This window comes from Biomphalaria glabrata, chromosome 8 (assembly GCF_947242115.1).
Source record: "Biomphalaria glabrata chromosome 8, xgBioGlab47.1, whole genome shotgun sequence".
In the NCBI taxonomy this organism is placed as follows: Eukaryota; Metazoa; Mollusca; class Gastropoda; family Planorbidae; genus Biomphalaria; species Biomphalaria glabrata.
The window spans coordinates 14,072,618-14,087,213 of NC_074718.1; the positions used below are offsets into that span (position 1 = coordinate 14,072,618).

The 14,596-nt window shown below is 37.6% G+C and overlaps 1 protein-coding gene across 4 annotated transcripts in view; it reads right to left on the reverse strand.

The window, feature by feature from the left end:
* Positions 1-10,702: 10,702 nt before the first annotated feature.
* The window catches only part of LOC106056685 (protein jagged-1-like), a 57,491-nt gene continuing 53,597 nt past the window's right edge, over positions 10,703-14,596 (reverse strand). For all 4 annotated transcript variants that reach the window (XM_056037763.1, XM_056037761.1, XM_056037762.1 and 1 more), the window contains one exon: positions 10,703-13,902. In XM_056037763.1, coding sequence (XP_055893738.1) covers positions 12,907-13,902 — 996 coding nt within the window. In that variant the 3' untranslated portion in view covers positions 10,703-12,906. The remainder of the gene's footprint in view (positions 13,903-14,596) is intronic.

The window sequence follows — 14,596 nt, forward strand, 5'->3', positions numbered from 1 at the left end:
TGAGCATGCGTAATGTTCTACGTTCATATCACTTGTTCACACGCACTATTGATGACTCAAAAATAATCAACAAGTAAAACAGTTAATTTTTTTTTTAAAGACATTAATTCAGTTAATAAACTTCAAATATTATAAAATAAATTAAAATAAAATTATAAAAAATGAAATAATTTTAAATTACCAAAATTATACGCATTTTCTGATTCGTCCATATTTTGGCTATTATTTAATGGTATTTATTGGTATGTTCATTATATGGATATCTAGTTCAAACACTAGGCCTAAACTTAGAACTAGAATCTAGAAGTAATCTATACTAGGTTTACGTAATAATATAAGCAGCTTTTAAACTTCAATAAAATTATAGCAAATTAAAATTTACCCAAGTTATGGTATACTTAAGGTAATATGGCTGACTACGCCATGTTGGCTCTAAAACTAGATATAGTTTCCAGCCAAATTTACATCTATTTATTTTCTGCTTTGAAGATTTTTAACGGAGAAACAAGTTTTCCCCCATGTGGCCAACGAGCTGGCAATTCTTTTCTCAGTTAAATTGCTAGGACATTCGTTCTGACTTAAATAGAGGTATTGTAAAAAAAAAAAAAGTAAACAATTGTTTCTAGTAAGTCTACACACGTGACCGGGTCAAACATCTCTGAGGTCAAGGCCAAGACATTTGAATAGATGGAAAGTAACGAGACATAGCTATAGAAAAATCTTGAAGCTAAATCTTATCTTATCTTATATAATACAGACGTTACTTCAGAAAAGAAGATGATTACGTCCTACGCGTCATGCATTTAGTCAAGCATATTAACCAATGACTTAAATTCTGCCAAGTCACTGGTTTTCCTGGCCAGCTCAGGCAACCGATCCATGCTCTAATAGCACTAGGGAAGAAAGAGCATTTGTAAAAATGTGTCCTGAAATATGGAACGAGGCTAAAGAAACAAATCTCTAAAATAGCTCATTCTTGACTGTTTTTGTTATTAAGTTCTACATTCATTTTTTAATTATCCCTTAGATAGGTAAAAAAATATTATTAATAATAATCCAGACTTTCTACTTTGGTGTAAAGACCAAAGGAATTGGTTTTAATTTATCAGATACGAATTATGAGCCATTAGTTGGTGATTCATGTACCACAATATGTGTATTTTATTGTTTTGTCTGCAGCGCATTTAAAGAGAGTATACTTAATCGAATCTTTCAGAAGCCTGGTGCTTGGCCTCGTATCAAATTCTAATACATCTACAGGGACAACAAAGTCCAAAAAGTTTTCTGTAGCTTTCTTTAAAGTTTCTGTTCAATCCAACGTAAAATATAAAATTACACGCACTATTGAAGACCAGAACAAATTTGCGTGTAGTCTCCAGACCTATGGCCAGATCGATGTTGACTATGGCATGGTTTAGATAGGACATCATCACATAGTCCAGTGTGTTCGCCAGGGAATACACTCCACAGACTGACAGCAGTGTTTTAGTGGTTTTGTTTTGTCTTAATCTCGAAACACGACTCTGTACATTATTTCTAGTTAATCCTGAATCGTGTGTTTTATAATCATCTCTAGTTAATCCTGCATTATGTGACAGAGAATGATCTCTAGTTAATCCCGAATCGAGTGCCTGAAAAGTATCTCTCTTTAATCGGGAATCTTGATTCTGGGCCTGAAAGAATGTATTATTTCTATTTCTATTACTTGTGGCAAAAGAAATGCTATTCTCCTGATATAATGAACATATTGTCTGACATTCTTTTCTAAAACGTAATTTCTCTTTCTTAACATGAATATCGGCAGTAGCCGACTTTGTGTCACAAGCATGGCCCAGTTGGTCGTGTGTGTTGATATGTTTTGTTTTTATAGGACAGGATGAAACACATTCTAGACTTTGAACGAATTTCAGGCAAAATTTGCTGACCTGGAACGTGCGTACTTGGAACCTGTTTGGCACGACATCTTTGGTATTTGTCTTGTTAGCTAAGGGCTTCTTGGCGTGGGACTTGTTGGTGTTGGACTTGTTGGTGTTGGAACTGTTGGTGTTGGAACTGTTGGTGTTGGAACTGTTGGTGTTGGAACTGTTGGTGTTGGAACTGTTATTGTAGTGTCTGGTGCTGTGGGTCTTATTTTCAATGGACTTATTGGGTATAGCCAGCAAAAGTGTTCGTTTACTTGCTTGAATCTTGACTTGTATTCCCACAACCAGGCAGCCTATAACAACCACACCAAGTGATATAGGTCCGTATGTAATCGAAGTTATTTGAAACATTTTTCTACATTGGTCTTCATGAGTTAAGTAGAAATCAGACTTGACGATTATCCCAGAAAATGTGTTGTTGCTAATATTTTCTTCATCTTTCTCATTTGTGCTGACGGAAGGGTAGGAGATATATAGAAAATCATACTTAGAAAAGACTAAAAATCCAAAGAATGACGACAAGAGTATAAGAGCAAATATTGCTATGCTCACTCTTCTAACTGTCATTATCCTTGTATATCGATAGGGCGCCAGAACTGCCACCAACCTGTCCAGGGTAATAAGACAAGGCACCAACATGCTCGCCACTTTGCTGCTCATCTCAATAGTCTGTTGGGCCTTGTACACGTAAAATAACGCCCTGGCCTGCGGTTCGGGGTAGTCGAAACCAAAACGACGCCCGCGGGCATAGAGGTGAATGGCGATGTTATTGGTGCTCAAAAGGTTTAGGGTGTCTATCACGGCCAAGGCCAAGATGAGGCAGATCGAGCTCTTGGTTAGCTTGCCACGGATGAGAATGACGATATTGGTTGAATTGCCCAGGACTCCGACAAGGGAAATAACTGGAGATACAACCAATGACATTATCTTCTCAAAATCTCTCCAAGAACTTTCTGCTTCCTGTCGACTTGATGCAGGGAAGTAATTGATGTCTGGCCACACGAAGAACAGCTTATTCCAACTTGAAATGTTGTACAACATTGTTATACAGAGTTATGCCGCTTACTTTCGGGACAAGTCTGAATTGAAAAAAAAATACAATCTATAAATATAATTCTCTTCATGGCTCAACAGTTTGGACAAGAAGTAAAGGAAAGATCACTTTTTTATTTCTGCAAGTCGGGCTAGAGTTACCCTACAAAAAAGAGTGTGGGGAGAACAAATAGTATTCACCCGTCAATAAATAGCTGGGACGGACTTAACCGTTGTGACCAAGAAGTCATGAAAATATCACTCTTTTATTTATTTCTACCCCACGTAGTTTTAGCGGCGAAAAAAAGAGGTGGGGGGGGGAGGAACAAGTAATCTACTCTGTATTCACCCGTCATTAAATAGAAAGGCCAGACTCAACCGTTGTGGGGCCCTATGCAAAACGGATTTCGCGGGGCCAAATTTGGGTAGGGATACTGATAATAAGTGAAATTTAAGAGTTTGAATTAGAAAATAAGTCAGTCTTTGCATTTTATTCATTCTTTACTATGTACAGAATTACTTAACGACCCTTGGTGTAGCGAAGTCATACATTATATCATAATAATTCTGTTTCCTACATAGATCCCACTCAATAGAAAGAATTACCAAATGTTTCAATTTATCTACAAGAATTGTTGACCTCAAGTAATTCTTTATTAGCTTGAGGCGCGAGAAGCTTCTTTCACCAGATTACACAATTGCGGCTATTGCATAATGCCGTTTTATTTATCGCGAGTAGGATTGGCGTTTTCCATATTGATTGACACCCCAAAATGACAATTTTTTTTCTATATATTTCAGGAGATTTGTATGAGTTTTCAAAAGATTTTAATAATTTCCGGATATTTCCAGGACTTTTTCGTATATTTTGCATTTTCTGGAAATTTCCAGGAGGTCCTGGTAAATCAGGAGGCCGCGGGAAATCTATTGTAAGTTATAAATTGGTTTAATTTATGCGGTCGCATAGGTTGCAGTGGCTTTAGGCCGGCAAAGCACAATAGCGGCGTATGGTACGCCGCCGGTCGACTAGTTAAAACATAATATACTTCATTAGAGATGTACTCGTTTTTAACATCATCTTAGAATTGTAATACATTTAAGAATAACCTATTACAGGACATAAATATTTTTTATAAGACAAAAATTGTTGAATAAATACAAGCAGGGTAAATCGGCTACCGATATTTAAATAATAATAATCTTTATTACCCATATGGAAATTTGTCTTACAATTTGCATTACGCCAAACAAAACATTATAACTATAGAAAACCAAAATATACATTCACGTCATATATAATTGTAAATATTAGTACTCAATTAACCATCTCATTTAGCATCTTAGGAGAAAACAGCTGTTTTCTGTATACAAATTATATGTAATGACCTATAATAAAATAGATATCCTTCGGGATAATAAAATTTTGCATTATTATTTTTGTTTATATAAGGAATTAAAAAAAAAAAATTTCACTTACTTTTAATCACCATATAAAAAATTATAAAGAAACCAAACCAATTTGGCTGAATTGATATACAGTGTATTCTAGTAAATGGCTCCCACTAAAAAAAAACTTGCTACGTACAACTCTGCTCTACATTTTCCTTGGTGCTTATGTTTGTTTCAATACACAATATTGAAATGTCCATTTCTTTTATGGTTGATTGCAGACAAAAGAAACAATACATTTCACGATGGCTGCAGGTCAAATCCATATAAGAGATTTTCTAGTGCGACATTTTAACCTGAATATTTGTAGTCAATCCACGACCTTGTCACTTAGCGCAGTCTATGAGAACTATCCATCATTTTAAAAGCTTTTTATCTAAGCAAACAGTGGCTTCTATTTACTTTGCAATTATTGCAGTCTGAAGGCTCGGTCCATTTGTTTGTGGAACTAGATTGTGTTGGTCAAGCTAAATTGACATTTAAATATGAACTTTACAATAATAGCAAGGATCGAATAGTTATTTGATTTTACAAAGTTGTCTGTCTGTCTGTCTGTCTGGTAAAAAGTTTGTAAACGTTTCTTCACTGACTGCCGATCTCGGATCAAGCTGAAATTTTGCAAACTTACTTTTTGTACATGGAAACACAAGAATCAATTTAAAAAACTAACCAATTAGTTTAATTAACTATTAGTAATTAATTATTTTGTTAGTTTCTCGAACAAGGGAAAAAAATTGTATTTGACTGAAGTGGTGGTATAAGCTGAATAAGTCCCCTTTATAAGTCTCCGATTTGAAGTAATTTTATAAAAACAATTGATTACTATACAATCATCTATTTTCATTGGCGCCTCACTAGCAAAGTGGTTAGAATGTCGGCTTGAGGAGGCTTGATCACACCCTCCCCCTTTATTGATAATGCTTTTAAAAAGCGAATACGATAAAAATTCACCCAGATATCCCGCTCTTTCTCCCCCCTCCGCCCTTACCCATTGTCTCAACTGGTCCATACGATCATAGCGTATTAAGAAAGCTAAAAGCATGAAATAGTGCTAAACAAAAACAATTGGTAAAATCATTTCTAGTAGCACAGACTTATTGTTGTTGGTCTAAGCTCCCTAGATCTTCACCTATTCCATAGTCTGTTGGACCGTTGGGGCACCACAAAAGATTTGTCGGCCGTCTTTCTCCATTCCTCTCTTTCTTTTGCCTTGGATAGAACCACTTTCAATGGAAGGCCCGTCCATTCTTTTATTTTGTCTTCCCATAGCTTACTCTGTCTGCCTCTTCTTTTCCCTGGTACTGTTCCCTGTAGGAAAGAAGGTCTTTGCGAGCCTATAACACCTTGTAATATGGTCATAGAGCTTTAGTTTTCCTTTTTTTACACTAGTTAGCAGGTCATCGTGGTTTGAAGTCCAATGTCTGTACTAAATCTGTCTCTAATCTCTTCAAAGAGATCCAAACGTATTGATACAATTACAATTCGTATTAGCTTTGTTTTTTTTTTAAGTTTTTATTTATTTATTTTTTTTAATGTGTTTTTTTTTTAAATTCTGCATTTTAACCTATATACTACTAATGACTCTTTCTCCCTATTATTAATATTGTATATAATAAGAGTTTGTCTTTAATAATAATACTCAATCACCTTTTTATTTCTTGAATAAAAGCAAACAAACATTGAGAGAGAGAGAGAGAGAGAGAGATAGAGAGAGAGAGAGAGAGAGAAGAGAAAGAGGGAGGGAGTATATAGGAGAAAGTTTCTGTAGGCACATTGCCAACTAAACTCAGTTTGAGTCCTAAAATACATTAAAAATTCATAGTCTTCTATCGGGTTTCGAATGTGAGCCCAATAGGTTAGAGGATCTGTTTATGCCATTTAACCACACATACATGTTTGTCCAGCTGAAGGAAGTTTCTAGAATACTTCAGGTATAGTTTAAATACATTTATTTTATGTCAATGGAACATTAAGATTTTACCACTATCTGTTGATCGGGAAATGTCCGATGTAAGAACCTGTATTGCTTAAGCTCGAACAGTCATCAGCTGAAGGAGATCTGAGAATCCAGGGGAAATAAGCACCACCAGCAACATTATGCTATTCATCCTGACCGTTGTTAAGCTAATACTACTTTATGGAGCAGATACCTGGAGAACCACAATCACCACCATGAAAAAAAAAATCCAGCTATTCAACATACCTGGCTCAGGAAGTTTCTTATGATCCGCTTACCAGGTAAGATCACAAACTGTAACCAGGAACAAAGCAGCAACCCATTGAAAACAAGAGATCGTTCTGAGACGCTTGCGATGGATAGGCCACACCCTGTAAAAGTCTGCATCCAACATTGACAAGGCTAGCCCTCACACATGAGGCCAGAGAAACAGAAGACGACCAAGACATGCATGCCCCCCCACCCCCCGAGATTTGGAAGCAGATGCCAAGCAGATGAGAAGGACGTGGTTGAAAAGACTCGTCCAGTGCACAGACACCTGGAGTAAGCTGGTTTGTAATCCTTGGTTTGTCATTCCATACGGGACTTCAGGCAAAGATCAAAGATTAGATAAAAGGGTAACGAAGGTATGAACTGAGAAGTGGTATGGTATTCCGTAGTTTAGCAAAGAACCCAATGGCCTGGGTTCAAGAATAAAATATGTTGGTGGCTCCCCCCCCCCTCCATAAGACAAATTTGTGAAAAAAAAAATACTTTGTATATTTGTAGGTTACGAGCCATGGGTTCAAAAGCAATGAAATACCCACTTGCCATCGTTATTACGTCAAAGGCTGTGGGCCTCTAATGTTCTTGGGCCCTGTTTCATTGAATCCCTTCACGCCATGGATGCTACGCCACTGATTCTATTGGTTGTTGTAAACCTCTAAGATGCGTCTTTGAGCGAGCTGTCTTCAAGCGGAGGTGATAACTAAACTTCCAATGAACAGTTGAACACAGGCGAAGGCCAACAATGAAATGGGACAAGCAAGAGGGATGTCAATTCATAAACATTTAATTCGGTACAAGTGTTTGAGTTTCATATCGAACTCTATTCTTTGTTTTTAATATGACGTTATTGTCGTTATGCATTAAAGCCTAAACAAACACACACACAACGAAAACAGCAAACAAGTAAAATACAAAAAAATATAACAATAATAAATAAGCAAAATGCATATACCATATCGAAATTATAAGTTTGAATCAGTCATGTAATAACAGTTGTAATAGATCTATGCGATTAGAAATATTTCATCTGTTTAGCTTTCTCAATACGCTATGATCCTATCACTTGTCTGGACCAGTTGGAAAGGGGTGAGGGAGAAAGAATGGGGTAGCTGGGTGATCGCTTTTTAAATGAATTTTCAAAAAATAAATAATTAATAAGTGAGCGACTTGAATTCGTATTCAAAGACTAAACCCTAACCTCAAGGAAATACTATAACCACTGTGCCAAGGAGCTTGTTATGAAAATAGGTTTTGTAGTTGTTTTTTTTTTCTACTAACAATAAAGGGGACTAATTCAACTTATACCACTTTATCAAAGAAAATGTCTTTCCCTTGTTCAAGATACAAAACAAAATAATTAGTTAACTAATTTGTTTTGTTTTTTTAAATTGATTCTTGTGATGTCATGTAAAATAAATAATTATGCTAAGTCTCAGCTTGATCCGAGATTGGGTGTAGGAGCAATAACGTGCACAAACACTTTTGACAGACAAACAGACAGAGTGAGTTGATATAAGTTTAAAAAAAAAAAATAAATAAAAGAAGTCGTAACTTTTAAGCCCTGAATTCCTTATAGTAAACCAACATAGTCGGACATGAATTAAGTTGATAATGCAATGACCATCTGCTGTGGATTAACAGTACAAACATAAACACACACACATATATATATATATATATATATATATATATATATATAATAATAATGTAGATTGGTGTTTTTTCCTCACTACAGATCGCTTTCTCGCGATCTCTTGTCAATATCACACAGCTTGACATCATTCTATTTGAATGTCATCACTTCTTAAAGTCTAGATCAGATTGAAAAATTTGAAAAATGTTATTACCCACAATGCTTCACTCCATGTTAACAGGAAGCGCTATTCATACAGGACGCTTGTCTTCCATTATCTGCAAGGGCGTTGACTCTTGTATGTGAAGCGTTACAAAAAATAGTTATCACTACAAGGCAGACTGGGTTATTCTTCTTGGAGTGGTGAGTACTTAGTGAACTGTTGTCTGGTGCCATTGTGACGTAGTCAAGGGGTTGAGTTGAACTAGAACTCTATGCCTGAATGAAACTTAAAGAATTAACTTCAAGGAGTGAGTTGAACTAGAATTCTGTCTGCTTGAATTATCATAATGAGCAGTTTTGTCATTGCTGATAAAACACAGACTCTAAAATATAGAGATCTAGCCCAAATGACGTAATACGTAGCTGACCAGAAGAAACTTTGCACGTAGATCCTGGTAGAGAAAGATTTACCCACGATATAGGCTTTGTGGCAGTAGAGTTCTATATTTCAACAAGTCATTTGTCGTCAGATGTCTGTATGTGTGTGTGTATGTATGTTAGTATGTATGTATGTATGTATGTATGTATGTATGTATGTATCTATGTATCTATGTATCTATGTATCTATGTATGCATCTACCTATCTATCTATCTCTATCTATCTATCTATCTATCTATCTATCTATCTATCTATCTATCTATCTATCTATCTATCTATCTATCTATCCGTCTATCTATCTATCTATCTATCTATCTATCTATCTATCTATCTATCTATCTATCTATCTATCTATCTATCTATCTATCTATCTATCTATATATCTGTCTGTCTGTCTGTCTGTCTGTCTGTCTATCTATCTATCTATCTATCTATCTATCTAATTATCTATCTATCTATCTATCTATCTATCTATCTATCTATCTATCTCTCTGTGTTCTCTCTCGTTCTGTAGGTCTGCGTTTTATTTTTTAATGGAACAATTAAACACATATATATCAAAGTGAGCACTAAACGCATTCACTACTTTGTTATAGGTGTGTGTTTATTATTTCATACAATTAATTAGAAACAAGCACGTGAAATCTTCTGGTAAAAAGAAATCTTAAATTAAAAACAAAACAATTCAAACATTAAAGACAATTCCTTCTTTATGAAGCTGAACAACCTTTTCTAAAGCGATTATTTTACTCTTAAATACTAATGAATGTTAGATTTCAAAGTATAGGATACCGTTCTCCTTTTCTCAGTAGGTAAGACAACGCGGTCCTCAAACTTGCGGCCATTTGAAAAGTCAGAGTCATTTGTCAACCATTTAACTTGCTAGGATTTAGAATCATGTGCAGAATCTTGACGCCACACTTTCATGGAGGACCTCAGAACAGTGGACACCTGGTGGGAGGAGGCTTCAGACATTGCCAGCGACAGATCTTTGTGGAGACAGTTTGCCGCCTAATGCGCCGAACGGCGATGGAGAACTTAAGTCTAACTAAGTAAGTAAAATCTTCAAATTTTCCCTTTGTGTATTGTCATAAGTGTGGGAACCTGTAGAAATTGTACTAATGGGCTCAGTACAACAAAAACAAAATCACGAAGACCGTTTACAGCATTGAACTAACTAAATGTTTTACTATGACATCAGCCTCATGGGATACACATTTTATGAGGTACATTTGATACTATCGTTGCTCAACACATTCAGTAAAGAGCCACATTATCATCTGGAGCTTTTGTTGACGAGAATCATTTTTATTTTATATTTGCACATGAGCAGAAACACTTCGACATCCACGGCTATCTATTTACTGACATCTTATAATATTAATTCATGTATTTTAAATAGTGAATAAAGACCGCAATATTTAAAGAAACAAGAAAGGTGGTCGACGTAACAGAGGCGCACCACGGAAACGCTTCAAAGACCAGCTTAGGCTCCGACTTTCCTTAGCTGACATAGAAGAGAGCACCTGGCTGCATGCGGCGTCAGAACGAGACAGCAGGAGGTCACTTACAAAGGCCGAGGGATACACATTTGAGACCAGAAGAACATTCTCTGCCGAGGACAGAGGCAGACGGCGAAAGGAAAATCTAAATCGACCACCCGTGGACAATGGTTATGCTTGCCCTGGATGTGGCAAAATATGTAGGTCGCAGTTGAGGCTGCGCAGCCACGGGAAATACTGCATTCCTCACTGATCTTCGAACTCGAAGACAAGCCTTATTAATGTTATTTAAAGAAAACTTATTTAACTAAAACAAAAACAAACAAAATTTATCTAGAGCACTGTCACATTGTTTACAATTTATTATTGGTAAAAATCGAATACGTCAAAATTTGACAAAACGTTCTGATAACATTATTAGAGTTACCTTCCTTTAATGGATTTCATACAAAAAATTTACATTAATTTGATTTTTTCTATTTTGACAAATATACCAGAAACATAATTCCAGAACAATGAATAGTTATGCTTAAGTCAACTAAAGTAAGGATTGGAAACATTTACATTCATGCACATTTTTCTTCCTTTACAAGAGCCCGAATGGGCCAGTGATGGTCGTGGGCAGGAGTGCAATGTACCCCATCGCGCCAAGAGGGCTACGCCACTGCTAACTTTTTAAGAATGAACCCAAAACGCCAAAACGCAAAGTCACACATGTTCATCACTAATGTGATGAGTAGCTTGAGTGGTGTCAGCGAGACTAGTCGTTATAGACAGTCTCAACCCTGACATAAAACGTCGCAACATGTGGGCAGTTTAGACCAACGCTCGTAGCCACGTGGTACAGACTTGTGAAGTGGCGACGAGCTTATGGTCCAAACCCAGTGGTGTCGCTAGGGATTCGCCATCATATGGGGACCCGGATGGCTTGGCCTCTTTAGGGGCCCCTGCATTTTTGACATTCGACATCATGGCATGAGACAATAGCGTATTTTAAATTTTTAATGTAAAAAAAAAAATGAAATACGCATTTTGCCCCCCCCCCATCCCCCACTCTAGCTACGCCACTGTCAAAATGGTGTAAGTCGCTTAGATCTTTGACGAGAAGAACCCGAAATAAAATCCCATCTCGGAGTTACACAAACTGTGTTCCGCGGAACGCTATTTTTCAACAAGGCCTGAATAGGTGTATTCCAAAAACTACTGGATTAAGTAACCAGTAGGACACCACGTGAATCGACCTCTCTAAGAAAATAAACAAAGTGTTCCGCTAAATACTCAGAATGTGTGAAGTGTTGCCCTATCTGAAACAGAATGTTTTATTTAGATCTGACTCGAGCTGAGTTGCGTTAAATAAACGCCTAAATGTCAGCATGACAGCCTTCTAAATATCACATTCAATCATATGTCCACTAAATGATTTGACCAGAATGCACTTAACATAAATCGCGCGCTATACAAAAGCAATTAAAACATGGATGATACATTCATTAATTTAACTCTTTAATCAAATATGTGTTACATTCGGAAATTCCCGAACGCGATAGTCCTTTTAAAACCGATTTGTATCCAGATTGAGTTTTCTAGCCAAATTGAAATTTTACTTTCTCTTCTTTTAAATTTGGAAAAGTATAACGTTCTTACTCAGTATATGCCGGTGTGGCCAACGAGCTAATAATTTTTTTCTCAGCACTATACATCGACTGTTAAATTTCTGGGAAAATCGTTAAGGCCGTTTTGGAGATCGCTGTCCAGGTAGTGTACTCCTGCCTCCATTAAGTTATGACTTGAATAGATGTATTCTAAAAATGTATCAATAGCAGCAGTTTACATCACATCTAATGTAATGTTTTTAATAACTTTTGTAGTAAAATATAATTGTTTCATTTTGTAATTGCATAAATGTGATGGGCACAGACAATATCAATATCAATATCTTAATAATAAAATGTAATCTTTAAAAAGGGTTCGATAAAATTAGCATATTTTGAATTTCTTTTTACTTCATTTCGTATCCAAACTGATCAAAAGATTTTCGTTGCTTTTTGGTCAGATATTGATTTCGTTATCCCACAATGCTCTACTCAACAAAAGTCGAAAACAACAAAACAAACAAATCAATAACTAGCAGTGGCATGCGGTGGGATTGACCTTGGGGGACCAGCTTAGTGGTCTGGGACAGCACTGCGCTTTTCGATTATTCTAAACACTTTATATTTCAAAGTAAAGTAAACTATGATAACCTGAGACTCTTAAAGACTGGCCTGGTCCCGAGGCAACTCGGACTGCACGCCACCGAAAGAGTATTTTCTTGAAGAAATGGTAAACCAAGAAGTGAAGTGGCCCATCTTTACATTATAGAGCCCAAACAGCCTGCAGGACATGGGATTGATTCAGCGGACGGATTCAAACTCCAGCATTACAAAAACGACTATCCAGTCATCCAGTTGGGCCTATATTTGGAATATTACGTCTTCCAATCAACATAGAGACATGGATCAATAAATTATATCAGTCTATGTATAAAAATAAATAAATATTTATCATGATATAAATAAGCGTAACAAAGATAATGTTAATAAATAAAGCATCAAGAGTGACTGTGAATGGCACCTCGATTCGCCTCGTGAGTTGCAGCAGTCTGATCGTATTTCTATCACCATTCCACCATGTCTTGTCTCTCGTTCACAGTATTTGCCCTCATACCTGCCTCGGCAGACGCATTGGAAATTGTTGTGCGGGAGGTCCACGCATGCGCCGCCGTGATGGCACTGGATCCGGTTGCAAGCGCTGAAGAGTTGACGGTTCTCGCATACGGCACCAGAGTACCCTGTTGGGCAAATGCAGGCTGCGGTGCCATTGCTTGCGTGAACTGAGCAGATCCCACCAGAGAGACACTGATGGCGAGAACATGGGTCCTTTTTCTCCAGCTCACAGAATTCACCCGTGAAGTTGGCGGGACATTTGCAGTAGTAGTTCCGACCCCGTGGGGATTTCTCGCACTGACCTCCGTTATGGCACGAAATAACTCCGCTTGGCTTAGTACCGCTATTCATGTCTCCTCCGCCACATAATGTAGTTCCGGCCTGGATCACCTTTTGGCACAATTTTCCCGTGAACCCGGGAGTGCAGATGCACTGAAACGCCCCCATGTTTTTGGTCGCCCTACACTCACCTCCGTTCATGCACGGGTTATTCCTACACGATGACTTCGTCACCTGAAGACAGTGCGGGCCTCCAAATGGCGCTGGGCACCTGCACGTCGGGGCGCTGATGTTTTTACCCATAGAACACCTGCCGCCGTTGTAGCAAATGTGTCTAAGGCAAGGGTTCTCGTGCTGTGTCAAAGCCATGTCCACAAGTTCAGCGGAAACTTCGATGCGGCAGTTTTCTCCTGAGCAAGGTGGCGCCCTCTGGGTAGAGCTGCACGGGGGCGTATCGCAGGCGACATGGGATGACAGAATGTTATCCATCTTGTGTTGACACCTTGGTCCAGTGTAATGTGATGAACACAGACAATAACGGGTTCCTTCAGCGATCTGTCCAATGGAAAAAAAAGAATGTGTTAGTATCCCATAAAGTTCAATGACACTGACCTGCCATAAAAAAATAGAACAATATACATTCAAACAGGAGGCACGGTGGCTGAGCGGTAAAGCGTGGAATTTTTAATTTCGAGACTGAGTGGTAAAGTGCTTGGCTTCCGAACCGGGGTCTGGGGTTCGAATCCTGAAGAAGACTGGGATCTTTAATTTCAGGATCTTCGGGCACCTCTAAGTCCACCCAGCTGTAATGGGTACCTGACGTTAGTATGGGAAAAGTAAAGGCGGTTGGTCGTTATGCTGGCCACATGACACCCTCGTAAACCGTAGGCCACTGAAACAGATGACCTTTACATCATCTGCCCTATAGATCACAAGGTCTAAAATGAGAAATTTACATTCAAACAATGAGTAATGGGCTAATGAGACATTTCATATCTCTGAAATAGTCATTATCGTAAACGGGCTCATGGTTATTAATAAGTTCTGATTACATAAGGAGCTTCTAACTGTAAACCTTTTATCTGGGTGTAGAGAATGTTTTATGTATGTCGCAAGATCATAATGTAATTTTCTGATAATTTCATTGTATATAACTATGGTATACAGTTGCTGAAGGACGCAAGCTTAGACGGTCGGGACTAGTCACGTGACTTGAATTGATCATCAGGGAGAAGGAGAATAAGACGAT